Below are 26571 nucleotides of genomic sequence, written 5' to 3' on the forward strand. Positions count from 1 at the left end.
AAGAGTGGCTTGGCGGTACAAATATCACGGAGGTGGCTGAGACCTGATGGACATACCTACCAGACTGGTCCTGTGACAGGTGGTGGAAGAACCTGTAAGAGAGAAAAAAACTAGTTGACCTCTTCTGCACAAATCTGTCATGGATGCAGCTATCTAGGACATTATTGGTAGGAGTGGCCATCCCACAGTTCTTGTGGACACAAAGTCCTGTCTTCACGCTCCATTGTGTTCTGTGCATTACCACCTTGCTAAATTTGACAGATTTAGCACAGATCTAGCAGCTCAAGACTTGATGTACATGGGCCATCAGTAGCAGCAGAATGTGTTCAACCTCAATCTGTAACCTCGTGGCCTGGCATATCCCTCACTCTACCATTACCATCAAACTAGGGGACCAATCCAGTTTAATAGAAAGAGTGTAGGAGAGCATTCTAGGAGCAACACCAGGCTTACCTAAAAATGAGGTGCCAATGCATGCTAAACAGCAGAAGCAGCATGCTATAGACAGAACAAAGTGATCCTGTAACCAAAGAATCAGATCAAAGCTCTGTGACCCTGCCATATCCAGCCACAAATGGTAATGGACAATTGAACAACTAACTGGAGGAGGGGGCTCAACAAAACATCCCCATTCTCAATGATGGCAGAGTTCAGCACGTCAGTATAAAAGACAGCATTTAAAACATTTACAACCATCTTCAGTCAGAAGTACCTAGTGGACGATCCATTTTGGCCTCCTCCTGACGTCCCACCATCAGAGATATTAGTCCTCAGCCAATTCGATTCACTCCACGCGCTTTAAAAAAAAAGTCTGAAAGCACTGGGGACAACAAAAGCTAGGGGCCCTGACACCATCCTGACTGTAATACTGAACTAAGAGCACGCTAGCTAAGTTGTTCCAATGCTGTACAGCTACAACACTGGCAATATGAAAATTGCCCAGGTGTACATTGTCCACAAAAAGCAGGATAAATCTAATCCAGCCAATTACTGCCCCATCAGTCTATTCTCAATCTTCAGCAAAGTGATGGATGGTGTCGTCAATAGTGTGATCGAGTGGCACCTACGCAGCAGTAACCTGCTCACCAATGCTCAGTTTGGTTTCTGAAAGGGTCACTCAGATCCTGACCTCATTACAGTCTTAGTTCAAACATGGTTAAAAGAGCTGAATACCAGAAATGAGGTGAGTGTGATTGCCCTTGACATCAAAGCAGCATTTGACCAACTGTGACATCAAGGAGCCCTAGCAAAACTGAAGTCAATGGCAAAAAGAGGGAAAACTGTCCACTGGTCAAACTGGTCCACTAACTCAAAGGAAGATAGTTGTGGCTGTTGGAGGCCAATCATCTCAGCCCCAGGACTTTGCTGCAGGAGTTCCTCAGGGTTGTGTCGTAGGCCCAACCACAGCTGCTTCATCAGTGACCTTCCCGCCAACATAAGGTCAGAAGTGGGGAGGTTCGCTGTTGATTGCACAGTTCCAGTCGTAACTCCTCAGATACTGAAGCTGTCCATGTCCAGATGTAGCAAGGCCTGGACAACATTCAGGCTTGGACTGATAAGAGAAAATCTAACCATCGCCCCTCGATATTCAACAGCATTACCATCACTGAATCTCCACCATCATAACCTGGAGGTTACTATTGACCAGAAACTTAACTGGGCAAACAATATAAATATTGTGGTGATAAGAGCACATCAGAGGTCGGGTACTTTGTGGTGAGTAACTCTCCTCCTGAATCCCCAAATCCTGTCCACCATTTATAAGGCACAAGTCATGAGTGTGACAGAATACTCTCCTTTATCTGGATGAGTGCAAGTCCAACACTCAAGAAGCTCAACATCATCCAAGACGAAACAGCTCATTTAATCAGCACCCCATTCACCACCTTGAACTCTCTTCCCTCCACCACTGGACCACAGTGGGGGCAGTCTGTATCATCTATAAGATGAATTGCAGCAGTTCAAGACCATAGCTCACCACCACCTTCTCAGAGAAATTAGGGGTGGGCCATAAATGTTGGCCTTGCCAGCGAAGCCTACATCCTAAGAACAAACAAATAAACAAAAACTTAGTGAGTGAATGTTTAAGGTGATGAATGGTGTGCCATTCAAGTGGACTGTTTTTTCCTGGGCGGTGTCAAGTTTTTTTTTAAGTGCTTTTGCAGTTGTACCCATCCAGGCAAATGGTGAGTATTGCATCCACTCTTGACTTGTGCCTTGAAGGAGGTGAAAATATTTGGAGTAGTCAGGTGAGTCACTCACCACAGAATACCCAACGGCTTGTTCTTAAATCACAGAGACTGTGTGGCTAATCCAGTTAAGATTTTAGACAATGGGGATAACTAGGTGTTTTGTCTCTCTCGTCAAGATGATCATTACCTGGCACTTTTGTGGTGCTAATATTATTTGCCCAAGCTGAAACTTGTCCAGGTCTTGCTGCATATGGACACAGACTGTTTCAGTATCTGAAGAGTGCAGATGGAACTTAAACACAATGCAACCATCAGTGAACAACCTTAACTTCTGACCGCATGATGGATAGAAGGTTATGTTGAAGCAGCTGACGATGGTTGAGCCCAGGACACAACCTGAGAAACTCCTGCAGCGATGTCCTAGAGTTGAGATGATTGGCCTCCAACAATCATAACCATTTCCTTTGTGCGTGGAATGCCTCAAGCTAGTGAAAAGTTTTATCTAGATCTTCATTCAATTTAAATAGGGCTCCTTGATGCCACATATGGTCAAATGCTGCCATGATGTTGAAGGCAATCACTTTCACCTCAACCCCTGGAATTATGCTCTTTTGACCATGCTTGGATCAAGGCTGTAATGAGATCTGGATTGGAGTGGTCCTAATAGGACCCAAACTGGACATTGGTGAGCAGGTTATTGGTTAAGTGTTGTTTGGTAGTACTGTCAACAACATCTTCCACCACTTTCCTGATGATTGAGAGTAGACTGATAGGGTGATAACTGATCAGATTGGATTTATGCTGCTTTTTATGGACAGGGTATACCTGGATAATTTTCCTATATGTTGGGTAGATACCATTGTTGCTGCTATGTTGGAACAGATTAGCTAGAAGTACAGCTCATCCTGCAGCATTATATTGCTAAGCAAGAACCCAAAATATTATTATTATTACTTCAGTGGTTCAGCTTCCACTTGCTATTTCAAACAAGGTATAGTATCTGACATGTGAGGCAGGAATTGCTATCTACATACTTTTGACTAGAGTCATTTTTCAGCTTCACACAATGAATCCTAACAATTCTGTCCAAATGGAATCATGTACTCCAACTGTTCAACACCGCTAATCTTTTAGCAGTATTGGACATAAGCAACTCAGTAACAGGCTATTAATTAGAGAATCAAACTATTGTTTGTTTTATTCAGGTTTATAAATGTACAAATGCCCTAGTCACTGAAAAACTCAACAACCATCCCACAATAGCTTTTTTATTTTGTTAGCATCTGGATGTGGAAAAAAGGAAACATAGCCTAACTACATTAAGTAGTTGGACCAATATAGTTACTTAGTTATGTAGGACTTCTTCATTTCTGTATTTTTAATGTTTAAAAAATTATAAAGAGTAATATTCACAAAATTCTAGCAAGTAAAACTATGTCTAATGGGTAATTTTTCCCTTGTGTAGGAACAGGTATATTATTGCCAGTGTGTTTGATTAAAAATTTACTAAAAGTGAAATGCTTCTCCCATTTATGGCAGCAAAAAACTGAGTTGTAAATCCTTCTGAATGCCAAGAGACTGATCCAGTAATAAAATATAATTTTGAGACACAGAGAATTAAAATCAGTTCTATTTGTACTCACCTCCTCCTTGTGCAAGAGAAAGCATGCATTAGGTAGCCCCCAACATCAGTTCCATGCCACTAGAGTTAAAAAGGCAGGGCATTTGAAACCTGGCAATAATCCAACATTATTCCTGACTGAAAATAATATTAATGCTGTTGGTGACACTATTCCCAGTTATCAGTTGTAGGAGAAAACATCGATACTTTAATGAAGATACAAAACATTTTTATACTTCTGATTTTATTGTAAAGCTACCCAGTTTTTCTTCATAGTACAAGAATGATAGGAGAAAACAGAAGTCAGCAAACAGATGAAAAAGCCTGGCTACTTGCACTTCTTAATGCAAAAGTTATAATGCAGCATGAGCAATTTGGTTTGAGACAGCAAATGGCCGAGGATACATAAACAGTTTTTTTCTGGGTTGGGGTAAATGAGCAATCTTATTCATTCAGCCACTGCTTAGTCGGTAACGCTTTTGCCTCAGTCAGAAGTTTGTGGGTTCGAATCACACTAGATACCTGAACATATAATCCAGGCAGCACTACCAGGTTGCAAGTGCTGCACTGTCATAAGTGGTGTCCTTTGGATGAAACGTTGAAAGAAGGCCCTGTCTTCTCTCTCAGGTGGACGCAAATGATCTCATGCATTATTTTCAAGATGAACAGGGAGTTCTCGCCAGCATCCTGGCCAACATCACCCAAACTGATCAACTTGTCATTATTACATTTTTTTGATGGGAGCTTTTTGTATGCAATTTGGTTGCTGTTGTTTCCTACATTACAACAGTGACTACTCTTCAATGGTGCTTAATTGGCCATAAAGCACTTTGGGATGTCCTTGAGGTCATGAAAGGCATTGTATAAATGCAAGTATTTCTTTAGTTCCTGAGTTAAGCAGCAATCTACTTTAGTCACATGCTACCATTTAAGCACCTTATTTAAGTTGACGTACACTGTAGTGGCGGAATGCTGTCATGTCAGCTGTCATTCTTAAGAAATGTTAAATCAAGATACCATCTACCTGTCCCAATTGTTCATGTGGATGTTAATGATCACATAGCACAAAGATCTAGGGAGTATCCCAGTCAGCACATCTCCTTCAACCAACATCAACAGATCAACTGGTTACTCTTATTCCTGCTTGAGATTCTTCCATGCAAAAAACATCAGGGTTTCCAACAGAACATCATCACTGTAGGTGAAGCCTCATCAATAGGTTCAAGGCTTCTGAGAAAGGCACTATATAAATGCAAGTGTGCCCAATCTTTCTTCTATTACAATTTAACTGAAGTTTTCACCTCTTCATACCAATACAGAACATCATTAGGTGAAGGATCAAGTGCCACTTGCATATACAAGGCTTAGAAGATTCTCATAAGCTGCTCCAACAATTATGCAACATTGGAAAATTAATATTCCTTTTGCTACACAAGAATAATATTTCCTGTTAGTACATATAAAGAATGCACTTAGATTTTGCTAAGTAGCAGAAAGGAAATGTTTCACACACTCTGGGGATGGGAATTTATTTAATGACTGTGGCAGTCCACTGGTCAGAGAGCCTGTGGCAATCCTGCCACGATCATCTCCCAGAGCCCAATGGGATTAAATCCCAAACAGGCAGTTACATACCTGCCTGTCTCCCAGAGTTCCCAGGCCTTCAGCACGAGGAGCCCGTCTCCAAGAGCTGCCAGTCAATCAGAGGCCGCAGCTCTACAGTCCCACCATGCCATCCGGAGAAGTGGCCACTGCTGGGACTTCAAAAAGTACAAGACAAAGGAACAGCATGAAGGCCCTGGAATCCTGTTAAGTGGGGCAGTCTCACTGGGGTCTGTCAGGCAGGTCCCAGTGATTGGGGGTAGGAGGTGGTGAACAGCGTGGAAGGTGGCAGGGTCTTCCTGCAGAAGTGGCCCTCGTCACTGGTCAGGTCCTCCATGCCCTGACAAGAGGGATCCCACCCTTGTTTGCAGCCAGCTTGCCGTGTTTTACTTGGCGGCCTGCTCCAAGGCCTTTATTTCACTACCTAATCTATTCAATCTATAGCTTGTACTTGCACTTATGTGTCTGTCGGGACTACAAATGTGAGATCCCCTCTAGCACTATCAGAGGCTCTTTCTCCTCTATGTAATTGTTTTTTGACACAAGAATCACTCCTGAACACAATATCAGAACTTGGACTGCACTGTTGTATTCTCCACTCTTTCAGTCCATTCTGCCAATCCGTGGACCTTGCATCTTGGCCACCATCCTGAATATTCAACCAATGTTTAAACTTGCCAGTAATGTTTCCCGGGCATACCACAATTGTCGCATCCCTTCATTCGCTTGACCCGTAAAAACATACAAGCGTACAAATTAGGAGCAGGTGTAGGACATTCAGCCCTCGAGCCTGCTCTGCCATTCAATAAGATCATGACTGATCTGGTTGTGGTCTCAACTCCACATGCCGTCTACTCCGATAACTTTTGACTCCCTTGTTAGTGAAGAATCTTTATACCTCTACCTTAAAAATATTCATTGACCCTGCCTCCACTCCTCTTTGATGGAGAGTATTGCAAAGATTCACGACCCTCCGAGAGAAATGTTTTTTCCCATCTCTGCCTTAAATGGGAGACTCCTTATTTTTAAACTGTGTCCCCTAGTTCTAGTCTCTCCCACAAGGGGAAGTACTCTCTTCTCATACAGTATAAATATGTTGTTTCCCCGACATTGGTATTTTCTTGTGAATTGTCCTGATGAGTGCAAGACAAACAGCCTCGATAGAAAATGTCTCTCTTTTCAGCAGTGCTTAAGTACTATACTACTAAACAACTATAAATAAGGAGGCCAAAACTGTACACCTTACTCGAGATGTGGTCTCACCAATGCCCTGCGCAACTGTCACAAAACATCCCTACTTTTATATTCCATTCCCCTTGCAATAAACAACAACATTCTATTTGCCGTCCTAATCATTTCCTGGCCCCTCTGTAGTATATGTCACCTGAGTGACCACTCTAGGCAGCTGGCCATTGGATGTAATAGCTCCATCCTGTGTTTTATGATCACTCACATTAACACTATCCAGCCCATGGTCTGCTGTATTCTGTTCATCAGGGCCTTCATCTCAAAACACACGAGCATTTGAAGTGCAAGGTTCCTTATTTACTTCTATGAGCTGCTCAATGTCCAAGATTTTGTAATTAATCCTGATTAATCATGAAAAATTAACCTTAACAGCTTGATTGCCAAGTATTGCCATGCCTTACCAGGGCCTTTTATAATACACCAAATATCCTGAATTAAATTCTGTTTTGAATGATCTTGTATGATGCCTCAGAGCCAGCCAGATTTTCTGAGATCATAGAGTTGATGAAAGCCAGTCATTTAAATTAAAAGGCAGCACAAAGTTTCTATTAGAAGGAATGGGCATGGTTAAGTTGCACACTGCAATCTCCACAGCTGTTGCTGGGTCTTTTCCAACTTTTCCTCTCTGGAATCTATAAATGTTTCCAGTAGAAAATATAACTTGTAGTAGGTTATGCAATAAAGATGCATGTAGCTAAATAGGGGTATTTTACTTGTCTGTGAATGATTCGACATTTAGTACGGGAGTATCAATTTTTAATGCGGGGTGTTTAGACTTTTTATAAGTAAACTTGGATTTCTAGGGATGGAGGTCTAGCATTTTTTAGCGTAGGATTGTTGGATTTCGTTTAACAGGGTGGGGTGAAGGGGGACAAGGGAGGCCATAAATGTATAAATGTGTTGGCCACTTAGGATTCAGGGGTCCCCTATTTAAGAAGGAGATAAGGAGGAATTTCTTCCGAGGGTCATTAATCTTTGGAATTCGCTACTCCAGGGGCAGTGGTGGATTAGTAATTGAATATATTCAAGGTTGAATTTATAGGGAGCAAAGGTTATGCAGAGCATACAGGAAAATGTGCGTGGAATTAAGGCCACAAATCAGATCAGCCATATAATCACGTGAACTCGTCACCTTCCCGACTCTCTTCCCCACAAACACTAAGTCAGTGACAGAGAAGGTAGAAGCTGTCCTTCCTGTCCCAATGCCATATGAGGTCCATATGTAGCCAATTAAGAGCTATTTAAGGATCTCAACCTGCTCCTCCACAGGTAGGGGTGGGGAGAAGGTGAAGATCCAGAAGACTAAACTGAAGAATAATCTGATAAGAGAGGAAAAAATAATGTGAATTGGATAGTTGAAAAGAGTTTGGGGTTTATTCTGAAGTACTCTATAAGGGGCTAGCAGCTTTGTCGCATAGGTGGATTTGTACTGAGAAAAGTCTTTGCAGATTGGATTTAAAGCTAAAGCAAGGCCAGTTGCTAGATTTTTGAAGAACTTGGTGATACAGATCCACAAACAGAACTGCCCCGGTAGACCGATCGTCTCAGCTTGCTCCTGCCCCACAGAACTCATTTCTCGTTATCTTGACTCCCTTCTCTCTCCCCTTGTCCAGTCCCTTCCCACCTACATCCGTGATTCCTCTGACACCTTACGTCACATCAACAATTTCCAGTTCCCTGGCCCCAACCGCTTCCTCTTCACCATGGACGTCCAATCCCTCTACACCTCCATCCCCAACCAGGATGGTCTGAGGGCCCTTAGCTTCTTCCTCGAACAGAGGCCCGAACAATCCCCATCCACCACTACTCTCCTCCGTCCGGCTGAATTTGTTCTCACGCTGAACAATTTCTCCTTCAACTCCTCTCACTTCCTCCAAATAAAAGGTGTGGCTATGGGTACCCGCATGGGCCCCAGCTATGCCTGTCTCTTTATGGGGTATGTGGAACATTCCTTGTTGCAGTCCTACTCCGGCCCCCTTCCACAACTCTTTCTCCGGTACATCGATGATTACTTCGGTGCTGCTTCATGCTCTCGTCAGGACTTGGAAAAATTTATTAATTTTGCTTCCAATCTCCACCCCTCCATCATTTTCACGTGGTCCATCTCTGACACTTCCCTTCCCTTCCTTGACCTCTCTGTCTCAATCTCTGGTGATAGACTGTCCACCAATATCCATTACAAACCCACCGACTCCCACAGCTATCTCGACTACAGCTCCTCACACCCCGCTTCCTGTAAGGACTCCATCCCATTCTCTCAGTTCCTTCAACTCCGTCGCATCTGTTCCGATGATGCTACATTCAAAAACAGTTCCTCTGACATGTCCTCCTTCTTCCTTAACCGAGGTTTTCCACCCACGGTCGTTGACAGGGCCCTCAACCGTGTCTGGCCCATCTCCCGCGCATCCGCCCTCACGCCTTCTCCTCCCTCCCAGAAACATGATAGGGTCCCCCTTGTCCTCACTTATCACCCCACCAGCCTCCGCATTCAAAGGATCATCCTCCGCCATTTCTGCCAACTCCAGCATGATGCCACCACCAAACACATCTTCCCTTCACCCCCCTTATCGGCATTCCGTAGGGATCGCTCCCTCCGGGACACCCTGGTCCACTCCTCCATCACCCCCTACTCCTCAACCCCCTCCTATGGCACAACTCCATGCCCACGCAAAAGATGCAACACCTGTCCCTTCACTTCCTCTCTCCTCACCGTCCAAGGACCCAAACACTCCTTTCAAGTGAAGCAGCATTTCACTTGCATTTCCCCCAACTTAGTCTACTGCATTCGTTGCTCCCAATGTGGTCTCCTCTACATTGGAGAGACCAAACGTAAACTGGGCGACCGCTTTGCAAAACACCTGCGGTCTGTCCGCAAGAATGACCCAAACCTCCCTGTCGCTTGCCATTTTAACACTCCACCCTGCTCTCTTGCCCACATGTCTGTCCTTGGTTTGCTGCATTGTTCCAGTGAAGCCCAACGCAAACTGGAGGAACAACACCTCATCTTCCGACTAGGGACTTTACAGCCTTCCGGACTGAATATTGAATTCAACAACTTTAGGTCGTGAGCTCCCTCCCCCATCCCCACCCCCTTTCTGTTTCCCCCTTCCTTTTTTTTTCCCAATAAATTATAAAGATTTTCCTTTTCCCACCTATTTCCATTATAAAAAAAACCCCACTAGAGCTATACCTTGAGTGCCCTACCATCCATTCTTAATTAGCACATTCGTTTAGATAATATCACCAACTTTAACTTTAACACCTATGTGTTCTATTGTACTATTGTCGTTGACATCTTTTGATGATCTGCTTCTATCACTGCTTGTTTGTCCCTACAACCACACCACCCCCCTCCACCTCTCTGTCTCTCTATCTCTCCGCCCCCCACACACACACCTTAAACCAGCTTATATTTCAGCTCTTTCTTGGACTCGAACTCAAGTTCTGTCGAAGGGTCATGAGGACTCGAAACGTCAACTCTTTTCTTCTCCGCCGATGCTGCCAGACCTGCTGAGTTTTTCCAGGTAATTCTGTTTTTGTTTTGGTGATACAGATGTCAGAAAGGTCTCTCCCACAGCTGGAGAAGTAATCTGGAAAATCCTTTTAGCTCTGTGTGCTACATATTCATGGGAATGCAAATCAATCAACATAAAAGCTGCCTTTCTGCAGGACAATACTTTCAAGAAGAAGTGTTTCTGAAAGCATCCAAGAAGGCAGCTGATGCAGAAGGGAAACAAAGGAAATTAACTTTTTCAGTGAGACCTGTTTTGCTGAAAATAGGTTGCATTCCACTAAAAGCAGATCCTGCAATGTTTTATTGGCATCATATAGGGGACCTTTCCAGCATCTTCATGATGTGTGTTGATGATTTCTGTGAAATTTTAGAAATGTACTATTAATAAGGTTAGACTGGAATTTAAAATTGAGAGACTTGTGAGGCGTTAATATATGTTGGTTTAGATCTTAAGCAGAGTAGGTATTGAATAACTTTAAATCAACAATCCTATTTAGAGAGTGTTACTCCCAATCCAGTTATTTGAGTTAGGTCATCACAGAATGATGTTGTTATACTTAAAGAAGAGACAGAGCATTTGTGAAGCTTGACTGGTCAATTAAACTGTTTGGGCACTCAGACGAAATCAGATGCTAGTTTTGATATGCTGGAGTGACGTTTTACGATGAAACACCCTGAAGTAGAGAGAATGTTTATCAGAACAAATAAAAAAAATTAAATCTGGAAAAATGAGAACTTAAGTTCCCATTCTTAGATGACTCAAAGAATATGAAACTAGTCATTGTTAATAATGCTTCACATGCTAATCTTTCTAATGGGTATTTGAGTGCAGCTGGTTTCATAACATTTCTGATGGATGAAAATGGAAAATGCCATTCTTTAGCTTGAAAAACTAAGAAATTAAAAAGGGTTGTTAGAAGTACTCTGGCTCTTGTGAAGCAAGTGGGTATAGGTTTCTATTTGTCAAATACTTTAAGTGAGATTCTGTACAAGGGACATAGTAAAGATAATATACCAATTGAATATTATTCATTGCGAAATGAAGTACACAGTACGAAAAGTGAAAGAGAGAAAAGGTTACAGATTGACTTTGCTAGCTTGAAAAAAAAAGCTGGAGAGAAAGGAAATCTCTCAAATTAAATGGGTGGTTGCAAGTCATCAACTCTGGTTATTTTACAAAAAGAAATGTATGTATAAAGAAATTATTAGGGATGCAGAGGAGGGGCACCCCACAGTGTAATGCTTTATACAGAATATGGAGGGTTTTGATATAATTTTTGAAATTTTGTTTGTTCATATTAAAATTTTTTTTACTTAAAGAACACACACACATATATGTCTATATATGCATATACATTTGGCACTTGATCAAATCTGACATTTTTGGTATGTGGCAGGAAAAGAGGATAAAATGGCAGAGACATAAAAGATGTAAACATTCTTACCTGTTGGCTACGTTCATATTCAGCTATTTTTTCCATTTCTTCATTCATCTTTTCAATGTTTTGCTTTCTCCTTTCCTCCCACTCCTGGGTTTTAAAAGCAAACACATGGTTGGTTAGGAACATATTTAACGTTGTAGCCAATCTCAAATAGGCTGACCATATATTCTGTTCATCAACTAGCCTCAATAGCCAAAACTCAAAACAAAGTGCTGACATTGTTTATCTCATTGCCATTAACTGCCTCAAACCCTCCACGGGAAAATTGTGAATAGCCTTTTAATGCCAACATTAAATCATCACAGGAACACGTTTTGGAAACATCCAATTTCTGAGAATAGGATTGCAATAAAACTAATGGAAAATAGTTTTTAAAAAATCATACCGTCAGAAATAAATGACCATGAAATATAAATGAATTTTGAGCAGTTGGCAAGCTAAAGCTACTTGTGTAAGTGTCAAAGGTGACTAATCCAGTTGTGGAGTGTGTAACTTTACAGAAGATGACTCAACATCAGCAGAAGAGAAAAAAATATTTCAAGCAGGTCCAGCAAATATTGATGCTCACTATAATTAAGTGAACTAAATACACTTTCATGAAGGAAGAACATTCCAATGTGTGCAAACGAATGGCATGTTTGGGAACATAAAATGGACAAGTTGCTTCCTGGTTTGGGGTATATAAAGCCCAAGTTGTGTAGGAATAACAGCACAGAATCTACATATACAGGGAAACTTATAACTGCGGGTAAAAAAGGATTTACCAAGAGAAAAGTGTTAAGAATTTAAGGTGTTAAGATATAAACAAAGCAGAGTTGTTCAAATTTCACTAGATGTGGTCATGTAGAAATGAATCTCAGGAGAAAACAAAAGAATTTTACAACATCCATAGGTCAAATCACACTCGATACTCATTGCAATGATATTTAAATTTGCACATATTTGAAAGGCATAACATGAAAAATTAAAAATCAGAACTTTGTTAGCCTGCTTGTAGTCTAAGGAACACTCCCCGCCAGCGAGTTATTAAAGATGTGGGCAATGGACTCACATAGCTTTCTTTTCCTTAAGGATCCTTAGGAAGGATGTCATCTGGATTGACAGCCCAGGACTAGTACATGATCAAACCTGGACACCTCTTTGACATACTGAGTTAGGAGCCAGTCTTATATCAGTTCAACAAAACCTTCCACTTCCATTTTCATCACATCAGATGATATGCCAGCATGCTACTAAATTCAGAGGTCAGAGGTTGGGAATTCTGCAGTGAATGACTCACCTCCTGGTTCCCCAAAGCCAGTCCACCATCTACAAGGCACAAGTCAGGAATGTGATGGAATAATCTCCACTTGCCTAGATGAGTGCAGCTCCAACACTCAAGCTCAACACCATCCAGGACAAAGTAGATTGCTTGATTGGCACCCCATCCACCACCTTAAATATTCACTCTATCCACCACTGGTGCACAGTAGCAGCAGATTGTACCATGACAAGAACCCACAGCAACTCACCAACTCTCCTTCAACAGCACCTTCCAAACCTTACCACTGCCACGTTGAAGGACAAGGGCAGCAGATGCATGGGAACACCACTGCCTGGAAGTTCCCCTCCAAGCCACACACCATCCTGAGTTGGAACTATATGGCCATTCCTTCATGATGACTGGGTCAAAACCCTGGAACTCCCTTCCTAACAGCAGTGTGTGTGTACCTACATCACATGGAGTTCAATGCAGCAGCTCACCACCACCTTCTCAAAGGCAATTAGGGATGGACAATAAATGCTGGCCCAGCCAGCGAAGCCCACATCCTGTGAATAAATTTTTAAAAATACCTGGATAATTAAGGCCCCCATCAAAAAAAGTCACTTGTTTCAGAAGCTTCAGAGATTGCTTCCACAGCAATTTCATGTTCAGGAAACTGATTTACTATATTATGTAATTATAACAACTTAGGGATTTTGGATTGTTTTGATGGGAGTATGTAACAGAACAGTAAACTAGTATGATGTTACTTGCTTTGACATGGCAGATTTCCTTAACTGAAAATGGCAACAACCAGATTTGAGTATTGCTGAAAAAAGATATGTCAAAGCTTTTCGTCTTGCACACATCAGACACTTCGCAAGAATACCAATATAAAGGGGAAAACAACAATTTATACTGTCAAGCCAAAAAGACATTCTGCCTATCACACAAATGAGTAATGTGATATATGAGTTTCAGTGCCAGTATGATGCTAAGTATATAGGCCGTACATCCCCAAGACTGGCAGTTTGTATCAAACTGCATGTCCCAACCATGTTTGCAACAGGCAAGGTACAAACCGTACCCAACCAACCCATGCTTTCAAAACTCAAAAGTGTCCAACATTAGATGTGATTCCACAATCGGACAACATTTGTTAAATAATCCTCAGTGTGCTAGGAATTACGCTGAAAACCAATTTAAGATTGTCAGCCAGGCTCGCAGTGTAGCGTATTTGCGTGTACTGGAAGCTACATATATTAATACACAGGACCCTGTTCTTTGCAGACAGAATGAACGTGTACACACATTGCGCCTGTTTCAGCTAAACAAAGTAAATAACAACCATTCGCTGACCCATTCATCAGGACAATGCCTTGACCAATCAGGGTCAAGCTGCCTGGTTTAAATTTCAAAGAATGCTTGGCAGTTAACTGCCAGTCACCATCACTGGTGCATTCTCCATGGTAATGCCTTTACCAGAGTCCACTTGCCAACCAATCAGCACTATCTTCACATGCAGTAATTGTTGTTTTCCCCTTATATTGGTATTATTGTGAAGTGTTCTGATGAGTGCAAGATGAAAAACTTTGACATATCTCTTTTTTCAGTAATACTCAAGTTCTGTACTACCAAACAGCCAGATTCTTCTAAGCCTCCTGTTGGCCTTGCTGTTCATTTGAAGCGGCAGCAGCTGTAGGACAAATGTCAATCTTGCTATAAAATTGTTAGGTTTGGCAACATCTCTGAGCTGAGACTTTAAAACGCTTGCAGATGGTTAGTCATACATACACTGTGCAGAATGAAGTGCCGCAATTAATTTGCTCAGCCATCAATGAGCATAACTGATGTTTTGCTAACAGCTTCAGCAACCAGTTTCCTTCAGGAACAGGAGCTGGAAAGTTGCAATGTCCATTCCTATCAAGCAACACATCAATCCACATAACATGGCAGCTTCTGAATGTCTGCTTCAGCTTGCAGAATTTCAGTCCACTCCCACAACAAACCTTCATGTTAGAATTCAAGCATATTAACCATTCACAACAAACCAGGCATTGAGACCCATAGGCTTTCAGGGTTTTGCTTGAAAGGTTTTCCTTTAAAACCTATGAAGGGTCATCGAATTGAAATGCTAACACTCACTCTCTCTCCAAGGGTGCTGCCTGACCTGCTGAGTATTTCCACCATTTTCTGCTTTTATTTCCTTTAAAACCCTATGTGGGGCTAGAGATTGAGAAACTGACAAATGCACTAACAGCACAGCATAACTCTCTAAACAATTTGATTGTTGCTCTTTCTGGGCTATGGTTCTAAGAACAGTATGCACCTTCCAACAAGTAGCAATTATCCACAAATGAATCTCGACAGTGAACGCTGGGTAATTAAAAGCAATCTGGATTTGATTTGACATCTGCAGCACACTTCAGCAGGGATTGCTAGAATACAGTCAGGAGCAGGGACACTGGCTAATCTACTGGCCTTAAACCCAAGGGTCCCGAGCCCATTTTAGCATTGCCACCATCCCACTGAAATCAGTGAGGTCGCCACCCAGCCAACTTTTTGCTAAAGAAAAGACTCATTCATCACCGATCCAACTGCAGATAAATTCCAACGGGTCTTGTAAATCATAGCTCTAAATACCAGTAATATTTTTCCTCTTTTAGGAAGCCAACCTCCCCTCTATTCCCCATCCTTTCCAAGTGCAAGGGACTCATGACTCACAGATTAACTTTATCTCAGGAGGTAATGGTTAGCAATACAAAGATCCCATGCTCCCTCTTGTGGCTTCAAACACTCAATTCAGGCTTTCCAAAGTGCAGTGCTGTTACTCACAAGCATTTCACTGCATCAAAAAAAACAGAATTCAACACATCAACCAAACTAGATAAGTAACACTATATTCTACAAAGGCCTATTTTTCCTTCCCTTCTCACCCACAAGATTACTTCTGTCTTCTTTCCCTGTGGATATCCTACCCATCACAAACAGTCCATGTTTCAAGAGGTCAGACATGCTCCTATGCTGCTCCAACGTAGTTCTATACCTACGCATTGAAGGTGCACGACCACCTAGCTTTACTCAAAGATTCTAGTAGTATTATTTATCAACCATCTTAGTTTATATACAAGCCACCATATATTCAAGTTCGTCGATCGTTTTAATACATCTATTTCTTAGAAATATTAGGATGAAGAGAGAGGAATAATGGAAGAATAGTGATTTAGACATGAGAGGGGTAGAGGGAGAAAATACTGCCGTAAAGAAAACACAGCACCTTTAATAATCTGCTGCTATACCTTGCTGACAAAAATTAATCCAATGTTATGGTCTATTTAATTTCTTGCTGGACGATGAATGTAACAGACAAATAAAGTTGTAGGACAGATTTATTTACAAAACAGTGATTTTTAATATTGACACAAGTACAGAAGATTATTATTAAGTAGTTTTTTCAGCCATGGTGAAGGAAACTGAGGCTAAGAACAAAGAAACACTTCTTCCCCCACCTCTTTGGAAACTGTGAATTAACCACTAAAACGGGAATAATGCTGATCATTCAGTGGAAACAAATCCTAGGAGTAACAGTCGCTTTCTATTACAATTCTTCCAGATCAACAATTATGATGGTTTTAAGTAAAACACAGATCAACTTTGAAAAAGAAAGGCAAATGAAGCCTGAATTAAAAAGGTTCAAGGGAAATTTGCAGTTGTTACAATATGCAGGTGAAAAACTCTTCGATCCAATTTCAGTTCTTGTAGATAAGCATTGAAGGAATAACTAAATACTTTGCATTTATGTAGCACATTCTCATGGATCACAGGAGGGAACAGCAAAGAGTAGAAATGCAATTGTTCGAGGAGATTTCATAGTTGCGGGATTGGAAAGGCATTTCTCTAAATGTCACTGGGAGTCCCACATGGTGCATTGCCTCCCCAGTGCAAAGGTAAAGGACATCAGAGAGGGTGCAGAATATTCTGCATGGAGAAGGGAGTGCATGAGAAGTTGTGGCACATATTGATACCAATGACAGAGTTATTGAAGTCCTATGGTCAGATTTTCTGAAACGAGGGAGAAAATTAAAAGTAGAACTAGAAGGTAGCAATCTGTGGATTATTCCCATTGTCAAACATTTTCAAAGTAAGAAATAGGAAGATGGGGGGATCAATTTGAAGCTTGATGCATGGAGAGAGGAATTGGGCTTCTGATTCTTGGGACATTGAGGCCAGTTCTGAGCAGGAGGTACTGAATCAAAAGGGACACGTTGCGAGCTGCACCTCAACAGGAATGAAACTAATATCCTCATGGGGAGATTTCACCACTGTGGTGGGCAAGGGGTTTAAATTAAATTGGCAGGGAGATGGGCACCAGCATGCAGGAATAGAAAACAGGTATAAGATGGATAAAGTGAGTGCGTTGAATAGGGCTAAAAAAGGGAGTAGTACCATATTAGATAGGAGCAGACTGTGAAGGTCTATGAGGAGTACAAATACAGATTTACAACACAGTATGTAAACGTACTAAGTGTGGTGAATACGGTTGGTGAGCTACAATCACAAATAGCTGTGTAGGAGTATGATGTAGTGGCAATAGCAGAAACGTGATTTAAAAATGGGGACAAGTGGGCCTTAATATTCAAACATACATAGGCTGATTTTTGCACAGTTGGGAAATTACCGATCTCGCTGCAGCTGCCTCAGGAAAATATGCCCCAAGCAATGGGATCTTCATTCCTGCAGAGAGGCCCCGTGGTGGCAGGTGTGTGCTGCAGCCGGGCCCTCCACCCCCGAAACAGCCCAGAGGCAGCTTCAGGGACTGTTGAATGCCAAATGGGCTTGTTAAAAGGCCCCCCCTTGATTCTCTGGGACTCTAGCCCTCATCCCACTCACCCTCTCCCGACCCACTCCCCATCCATGCCAACCCAAGCCTCCATCCACCCCCCTCATAGCCTCCAGGCCACCTATGCCCCTCCACCCACCCCAACGGCCCTCATACCCTCTATGCCAACTAATGCCCCACCACACATTCCCACTGCCCCGTGTCAACTTGTGTCAAAATATGACTGCCCCCCTCCCAACTTAACCCCATGTCTCCTTATAGCCCATACGCGAAATTAGTGCCAACATGCCAACACATGACCCTCCCAACCCCATCACCACCTTTTGCTTTTATTCCTTGTCAATTCACCTGTTATCCACCATGGGTAGACCTTAGGAGCCAGGTTGAAATTAAATGAAGTTCTAAGTTTCTAGTACAGATCACTATATAAAATAACCTCATTGATAAAAGCCGGCTGAATACATTAAAATCCCTTCAAGTATGTAATCCATTATAAAAACAAACATCTGCATTCATAACCCCACACCAAAGACAGCTAATCCCTTAATAATCATTCAGAACAGTCAATCAAACTGTCAACTTAGAGTACCCCCCACCACCCCCACCCCCTGTGATAATAACAGATTGTAGAAGCAGTAATAATAGTATAATGGTTATGTGAACAAACAGCTTTTCAAACTGTTGATCTCAAGGGTGGGAATTCCTCCCACTGAGTGGCTGAAGTTCCACTCTCAGCTGTTTACTCCGCAGGCAACATGTTATGGCTGCAGAGCAGGCTTCTTTTCGGTATGTTGGCTGCCAACTGACTCTTGTAACAATGTGGGTGGGGGCAGGGAGGGAAGAAAGTGGACCAGTCTGTACCCCCAACCCTATGATTCTTTAAGAGACTATCTAAATGGAAGCCAAGAGATAAGACTGCAGCTCTTTTAACATTGAAAGGCATTTCTTTTTCATGTATATCTGTGTAAAGCCTGCTAGTATTCCTTTTTAATGTGCACTTGAAGATATGATAATTTAGAAGTTTTTGATGTTCTTTACACAAACAAATCAGTTTATGAGTTTTTCCATTTTAATTCTGTGTACATAAATTTAAAATTATAAAGACGGATCAAAATTAGAAATCTAGGAATAGGAGTGCAGGGTTTTTAAGCTGGGTTATTTTTTGGATGATGTTAATAAGTGCATCGGTTATGAAACAAATTTGAATGAGACAACGTTCAGCAATTGTATCAATTAAATGTGAGGAAAAGCAAGATTAAAATCCAAAAATTTTAAATGCTAGATTAAAAATGCTTTTTTAAAATCACTTGTAGCCCTTATTATATTGGTTGAGTTTGATTTAGTTCAATTTACTACTGACGCATAAAAGTTATTTAGTGCCTAACACTCAAAAACATTCAACAGCATGATAAAAATCCATATTTGGGTTAGTTTGGCAGGACAGCATTATCAGAAAATGATTCTGGCAGTACATGAAGGCAAAACTCCAAGTACAAACTGCAGTACTAAAATAGAAACAAAGCATTAGTTCATCGACTATTTTAAGATTAATTTGTTATCATTCCTTACTCCAGTTGTTTGGATGATATTACTATTACTGTTGTTAGGGTTGTCTTGGATACATAAACACTGGAAGGGTTGAGAATTGTCGCGGACAAATTGCTGTGAACTTTTAAAGTAAACTTTAACATAGGAATAAACTTTTAAGACAACAGATGCGGAATTGGGCTTGGTAGCAACCGTTATTTGGCCACTATCAGTGCTGTTCAGGGTCCAAAACAGTGTCCATTACATGCATGCGCATTTCTGCTCTGAATCACACTGGACGTGCATATTGGTGAAGGAATTAGTGAACGTGCAGCTGATGTCCACCAGAAGTAAGGGGAACAGGGAGACCATGATGTTAACCAGCTTGCAATGGTAATTAGATGCCAGAGCTGCTATTTCAGAGATTAACATTCCAACAAACATCCTCTCAAACTGAACCCATTATTGAATGGGTAGAGGGGCATTCCATCCCCAACCAGCTTTATCTAGAAGAGATCATCTACTTACATGTTGGTTGTTGGCTTAAAACAGAAAATGCTGGAAAAACTCAGCAGGTCTGGCAACACCTGTGGAGACAAAAACAGAGTTAACGTTTCAAGTACAATATGATTTCTTCTGAGTTGTTGGTTTATTTCTTCTGGCTACAGGTGCATTTCTACAAGTTTTAAGTGCTTTCCATAGTTGCTTCAAGTTGTAAATGTTTACAGGAAGTGGTGAGACTGCTGCTACAGAATTTTTGCTGACTTCACAGCTTCAAGTCTAGTTGAAGACATGGGACACCTGGCATTGGCCTCCAAGGCTCCCACAGCCTCTTCACCATACAGCTAGAAGGTTGCCTGTTTCTCCTCCATCAAGATCTCCTGTGCAGTGCAACTTGAAGCTGCCTCTGCCATATAGTGTCATTTTTCACTATTTCTCAGATCAGATTCACTCCCGGAATGCCTCCCAGTACCTGGTGTAGCCACAATACTCCTCCCCCTTAAAGAGGTGCAGGCTAGCTTTAAGTGCTATGGAAGTTACGATGTTGGGTCTCCTGCTGATTTCTGTAGCCAGTGAACAGCTTAATTGGCAGTGGCTGCATCCAGGTATCATGCTAATTAGCAGGTAACATGTCCTGCTCTGAAGAAGAGTCATACGGACTCGAAATGTTAACTATTTTTTTTCTCTCCAAAGATGTTGTTAGACCTGCTGAGTTTTTCTAGCATTTTCTGTTTTTGTTTCCTGTGCTGCCTACATTTCAAACAATGGGCACGCCTGTTTCTGGGGCTATCCAATTTAGCCCCTAATACCTTTATGGCAGCAGTCTTCATTTTTCTAAATTCGCTATAAACTCGAAAAGTGCAAGTATGACCGTAGCCATTAGGTCAGATGTGAGGATCCATCACTCAATCTAGTAATCAATTAGGAATATAAATTGTATATTAACCTTTTGTTACATAGGGATTAGGAGCATAAAATTAACGACAGTTTACTGCAATTATATAAAGCTTTAGTGAAACCAGGGCATAGCTAAAACAAGTTATCAAACCAATGAAGCTACAACACAAGACTACATGCAAGCCAAACAGCAGAAACAAGCATGTGATAGACAGAGCTAAACCCCACAACCAATGGATCAGATCTGAGTTCTGAAGTCCTGTCACACCCAGTTGTGAATGGCAATGGATGATTAAAAAAATAATTAGAGGAAGATGCTCCACAAATATCCCCATCCCCATGATAGGGAGCCCAACACATCAATGCAAAAGACAAAGCTGAAGCATTTGCAACCATCTTCAGCTAGAAATGCAAAGTAGATGATCCATCTTGGCCTCCTCCTGAGGCCTCCAGCATCACAGATGCCAGTCTTCAGCCAATTCGATTCACTCCATGTGATATCAAGGAATGGCTGAAGGTACAAAGGCTATGGCCCCTGACAATATTCCAGCAATGGTATTGAAGACTTGTGCTCCAGACTAGCTGCATCCTTAGCCTAGCTATTCCAGTACAGCTACAACACTGACATCTACCCAACAATGTGAAAATTGCCCAGGTATGTCCTGCACACAAAAAACCAGACTAAACCAACGCAACCATTGCCATCCCATCAGTCTACTCTCGATCATCAGCAAAGTGATGCAAGTTATCATCAACAGTGCTATCAAGCGGCACTTACATAGCAATAACCTGCTCAGTGAAGTTCAGTGAAGCTCAGTTTGGATTCTGCCAGAGCCCCTCGGCTCCTGACCTCATTACAGCTTTGGTTCAAGCATGGACAAAAGAGCTGAACTCCAGAGGTGAGGTGACAGTGACTGCCCTTGACATCAAGGCAGCATTTGACCGAATGATGCATTAAGGAGCTCTAGTAAAACTGAAGTCAATGAGAATTAGGGGAAAGCTTTCCACTGGTTGGAATCTTACCCAGTACAGAGAGAAAATGGCTGTGATTGTTGGAGGTCAAACATCTGAATCCCAGGACACCAGTGCAGGAGTTCCACATGGTAGCATCCTATATCCAACCATCTTCAGTTGCATCAATGACCTTCCCTCCATCATAAGGTCAGAAGTGGGGATGTTCACTAATGACTGCACAATGTTCAGTACCATTTGCAACTCCTCAGATACTGAAGCAGTGCGTGCCCATATGCAGTGAGACCTGGACAACATTCAGGCTTCAGGTGATAAAGTAGCAAGTAACATTCGCGCTACACGTGCCGGGCAATGGCCATCTTCAACAAGAGAGAATCTAGCCATCTCCCCTTGACATTTGACAACATTACCATTGGTGAATTCCTCACCACCACCATCCTGGGGATTGCCATTGACCAGAACTGAACTGGACAAGCCATATAACATAGTGGCTGGAAGGTCTGCAGCAAATAACTCACCTGCTGACTCCCCAAAGCCTGTCCACCATCTACAAGGCACAATTAAGGAGTATGATGGAATACTCTCCACTTGCCTGGATGAGTGCAGCTCCAACAACACTCAAAGAGTTCAACACCATCCAGGACAAAGCAGTCTACTTGATAAGCACCCATCCACCACCTTAAACATTCACTCCCTTCACCACCAACGTACAGTAGCAGCGGTGTACACCACTGACAAGATTCACTGCAGCAATCATCAGGATTCTTTTGACAGCACCTTCCAAACCTGCGGCTTCTGCCACTTAGGAGGACAAGGACAGCCATGCATGTGGCCACCACCACCTGCAAGCTCCCCTCCAAGCTACACACCATCCTGACTTGGAACTATATCATCATTCCTTCACTGTCACTCTCATTACTTCTTCCCAAGCAGCTACCACAATCCTCTATTCCCTCTCCCTCATGTATTCGTCAAGCTTTCTCTTAAATGTGTCCACGTGATCTATTTCAACCACTGAATATGGTAGTGGATTCTACTTTCTCATCACTCATAAATAAAATCCTCCTAAATTCTATATTGGGGGGGTGATGGGGTTGCAATTCAATAAAGGCTATTATCAGATGTGGGGATTGCGATACATTAATAATCCATATCTGGTCTTATTGAGGTAGACAAAACAAAGTTCCTGCTGCCTGCTCATCAACATGATTGTAATGTGCAACCCAGCACAAAACGTACTACTGACTAGCTGCACACTCAGAGGGCCTAATGCAGAGTCAGCCTGCAGTTCTTAAAGGCAGCATATCTCTCTGACAGGGGACATGCACTCAGGCTACAGCAGCTGCCGGAACACTGTGAGGAAAGCCAGGACGGAAGAACAACTGGCCAGAAAGAAGTCTCCCAGGTTCTTGGTATGCACTAAAGACCTTAGTCCACGAGGTCAAGAGGAGGAGAAAGGCCACGAGGCCTTCAAGGCACATCCTGCAAAGGGAATGGTAGATGGCCAGGGAGGTCAATTCCCAGAGTCTGCCCCTAGGACCCGAATACAATGACAGTAAAAGTTTAATGACCTTATACAAGTTATCAAGCTAGTGAATGAATATTCAAATAGCATTTACTACCCACTGCAGAACTAATCTTTCATGTTGCTCAATGCACTATACCCTCAGCACTCACCCATCAACCAATGAAGGGCATCCCTCATGCAGTTAAACATACTTCAGTTGGGAGTGATTAAGCTCTAAAATAACAGATTGGGCACGGTTTGACAACACCACTCAACTTGCAGTAAGCAAAATGCCATTTTCTTTGGGCCATTCACCAGCGCTGCTGGAATTGAAGGAGGAAGGAAGCATGGAGGCAATGTTTTATGGGAAAGGTGGTCAGTCACATTGTATTTAAATTACTAATCTGGACACAACATGCACACCATGTTCTTCACTGCCATTTACTCAGCAACTATTCTCCATACTATCTTTCTAAAATGACTTCTTGGGACTATGTTGAAATACAATCATTCTTCTTTTTCTGCAACTATATCACAAATGTGATACTAATGTTTTTCACTCAGTGCTTTCACTTGGTAAGTGTACGGTGTGTGTGTTCGGAAACTAAGTTCTTTCAGTGAAAAAAGCAAATGTGATGGCAGGCTGCTATTCATCAACATAGGTAGACTTAGTTGTAGCCCTTGGTGCTGCTTCACAAGATGGTCTTGCAATTCCTGGTACATCTGATACAACTATGGCTACCTGCTCCTGGACAGATCTTTCATCACTCCAATAACTGTAACTGCAAACCGTGCAGGGTCTATCTGCCAATGTCCAAGGACAACTGTCATTACTTGCTCTAGTTCAGCAGGTTTACATCTGCAGTAAGGACATGTACGGCTCATGGCAGGCACAGTCACTACCATCAACTGTTATTCCCAACCAATATCAGCTAATCTGTCATGCATGTATCAAACAGACAAGTGATGCAATTTCATCTCCTATCCAAGATGACATGGTTGCCCAATATCAATACATTACTGCATTTGCAAAAATGCAAGACTCATTGATGGTAACCATGTGCCCATCCAAGTGGAAAGATCTTTCTCCTCCATGTGTGCGAATTGTGCATCAATAGGTGCAGCCTTCCTCAAGCTCATTAACATCCTCTGGGATATGCATGGCTGTTCGCAAACTTCAGCAAGGGACATAGGATACTGTGTGGTACCTTACTCTGGGCATGAAATGTTTGAATGCCTGGTAGAAATGAACAAGGGAAAGAAATTATTAGAAACAAAAACAGAATTACCTGGAAAAACTCAGCAGGTCTGGCAGCATCGGCGGAGAAGAAAAGAGTTGACGTTTCGAGTCCTCATGACCCTTCGACAGAACTTGAGTTCGAGTCCAGGAAAGAGCTGAAATATAAGCTGGTTTAAGGTGTGTGTGTGGGGGGCGGAGAGATAGAGAGACAGAGAGGTGGAGGGGGTTGGTGTGGTTGTAGCGACAAACAAGCAGTGATAGAAGCAGATCATCAAAAGATGTCAACAACAATAGTACAATAGAACACATAGGTGTTAAAGTTAAAGTTGGTGATATTATCTAAACGAATGTGCTAATTAAGAATGGATGGTAGGGCACTCAAGGTATAGCTCTAGTGGGTTTTTTTTTTATTTTATATAATGGAAATAGGTGGGAAAAGGAAAATCTTTATAATTTATTGGGAAAAAAAAAAGGGGGGAAACAGAAAGGGGGTGGGGATGGGGGAGGGGACTCACGACCTAAAGTTGTTGAATTCAATATTCAGTCCGGAAGGCTGTAAAGTCCCTAGTCGGAAGATGAGGTGTTATTAGGCCTATCTGGGCCTGGGATAGATTACTACTTTCTTTCCTTATCCATGTACGGTCTGAAAAACCAGCAAGTACAAGACAGCCTTCTCAAGGGAACCATGACTACTCTTAGTGATCCTGTTTTAAGTTGGGACTGATTAAGTTGAATTTTGTTCCATGTGGTACAAATTGAAATATTGCCTTGAAATGCAAATTGAAGATGTACGTGTTCAATGACAGATGTGCTCCACCAACAGGTCAAATTGTGTATCAGTAGCAACCATGCATCACGCTGCTAAGTTGTGGTGCGTTGATTTGACAAGTGAATCCCTTGAAAGATTTATACGGCAAACACAACATTAACTGTGCATCGCATCTTAAAAGGTATGAAAGTTGTGGCATGAATGCATTCAAATTAATGCAAGATTCTATGAAGGCTCAGAGGTGAACTGGAAACATTGGCAGATACACAGCCTTAGCCAATATAAATGATCCTATTTGGAATTTTTTTTCCCCACACTGTCTTCTCCACCTTTAATTCTTAGTTACCAAACCTAGTTCTTGGCTCATAATCAAAACTATGCTGGGAGTTGCAGCAGATGCTTGGGAACACCGCCAGCTGCAAGTTCCCCTCCATGCCACACACCTCATGACGTAGAACTATATTGCCAGTCCTTCACTGCTGCTGGGTCAAAATCCTGGAACTCCCTTCCTAACAGCATTTTGGGTGTTCCAATACCAGTTCAAGACAGCAGCTCACCACCACCTTCTCAAGAGCAATTCAGGATGGGCAATAGATGCTGGCCTAGCCAGCAACACCCACGTCCTACGAATGAATGAATGAATAAATAAATAAAATGTTCATACCAATTACTCAAGTAAGCTGCCCCTAAATGTTTTAGGCAGCATGCTTGTTGTAATTTTCTCTACTACGTGACAATTCCTGGCTCTACACCATCAGAAAGACAAAATTATCCTTACAGTGCCAAACATGAAAAGAGTGGTTTAAGTAATGTGATTTGGTCAAGGTATTTTACAAATCATAGATGGAAGTCAGTAGTTAGAATAAGTGTTATGGACAGGAGAGAGACAGTTAAACTGCACTGATTTTCTCTTGCCACCTGTCCGTTAGCAGAAAGTGTTTTGAATTAGTCTTTTAAGAATAAGCGGTGGTGTGTTTTCACAACCCCTCTGTTTTCATGATCCAATTTTACTAAAAACCCACAGCAAACCTGAGTTAGGATTAACTCAGGAGATTGGTTTATTTTACACATTTAAAACCCAGAAAAAGGCACGTTAGCTACGTCCCACTCCGCACAAACACACACAATAAAGGGGTAGGAGGATAGAGAAAAGGAGTTTTGCAATACAAGAACCACAACAAAATGAATATTGGTTCACGGGAGTCCCAGTGTCAAAAGCCAGAGTCCAATGATGAATTTTTTCACATAAGCGTTCGAGCTCAACTGGAGAGTTGTAGTATTCACTCTTCAGTTGATGCTGATCCTGCAAGATGAAGTAAGTACACAGAGATTGAGTCAATTCTGTAGGCGATAGTATGAAATCTTCCAGCAGAGCCTAGCTAGATGGGCAAGTTGTTGTTGAGCCTGGAGGAGCTTGCTTCTTGGCTCGCCAGTTTGATGTTAAAACGATCGATTG

At 42.1% G+C, this 26571-nt stretch overlaps 1 protein-coding gene across 16 annotated transcripts in view; it reads right to left on the minus strand.

Annotated features, from left to right (window-relative positions):
* LOC121292797 (coiled-coil domain-containing protein 9-like) overlaps positions 1 to 26571 on the minus strand; it is a 272485-nt gene that overhangs the window by 152083 nt on the left and 93831 nt on the right. For all 16 annotated transcript variants that reach the window (XM_041215198.1, XM_041215205.1, XM_041215202.1 and 13 more), the window contains one exon: positions 11623 to 11706. In XM_041215198.1, coding sequence (XP_041071132.1) covers positions 11623 to 11706 — 84 coding nt within the window. The remainder of the gene's footprint in view (positions 1 to 11622; positions 11707 to 26571) is intronic.

Source organism: Carcharodon carcharias, chromosome 20, assembly GCF_017639515.1.
Source record: "Carcharodon carcharias isolate sCarCar2 chromosome 20, sCarCar2.pri, whole genome shotgun sequence".
Lineage (NCBI taxonomy): Eukaryota > Metazoa > Chordata > Chondrichthyes > Lamniformes > Lamnidae > Carcharodon > Carcharodon carcharias.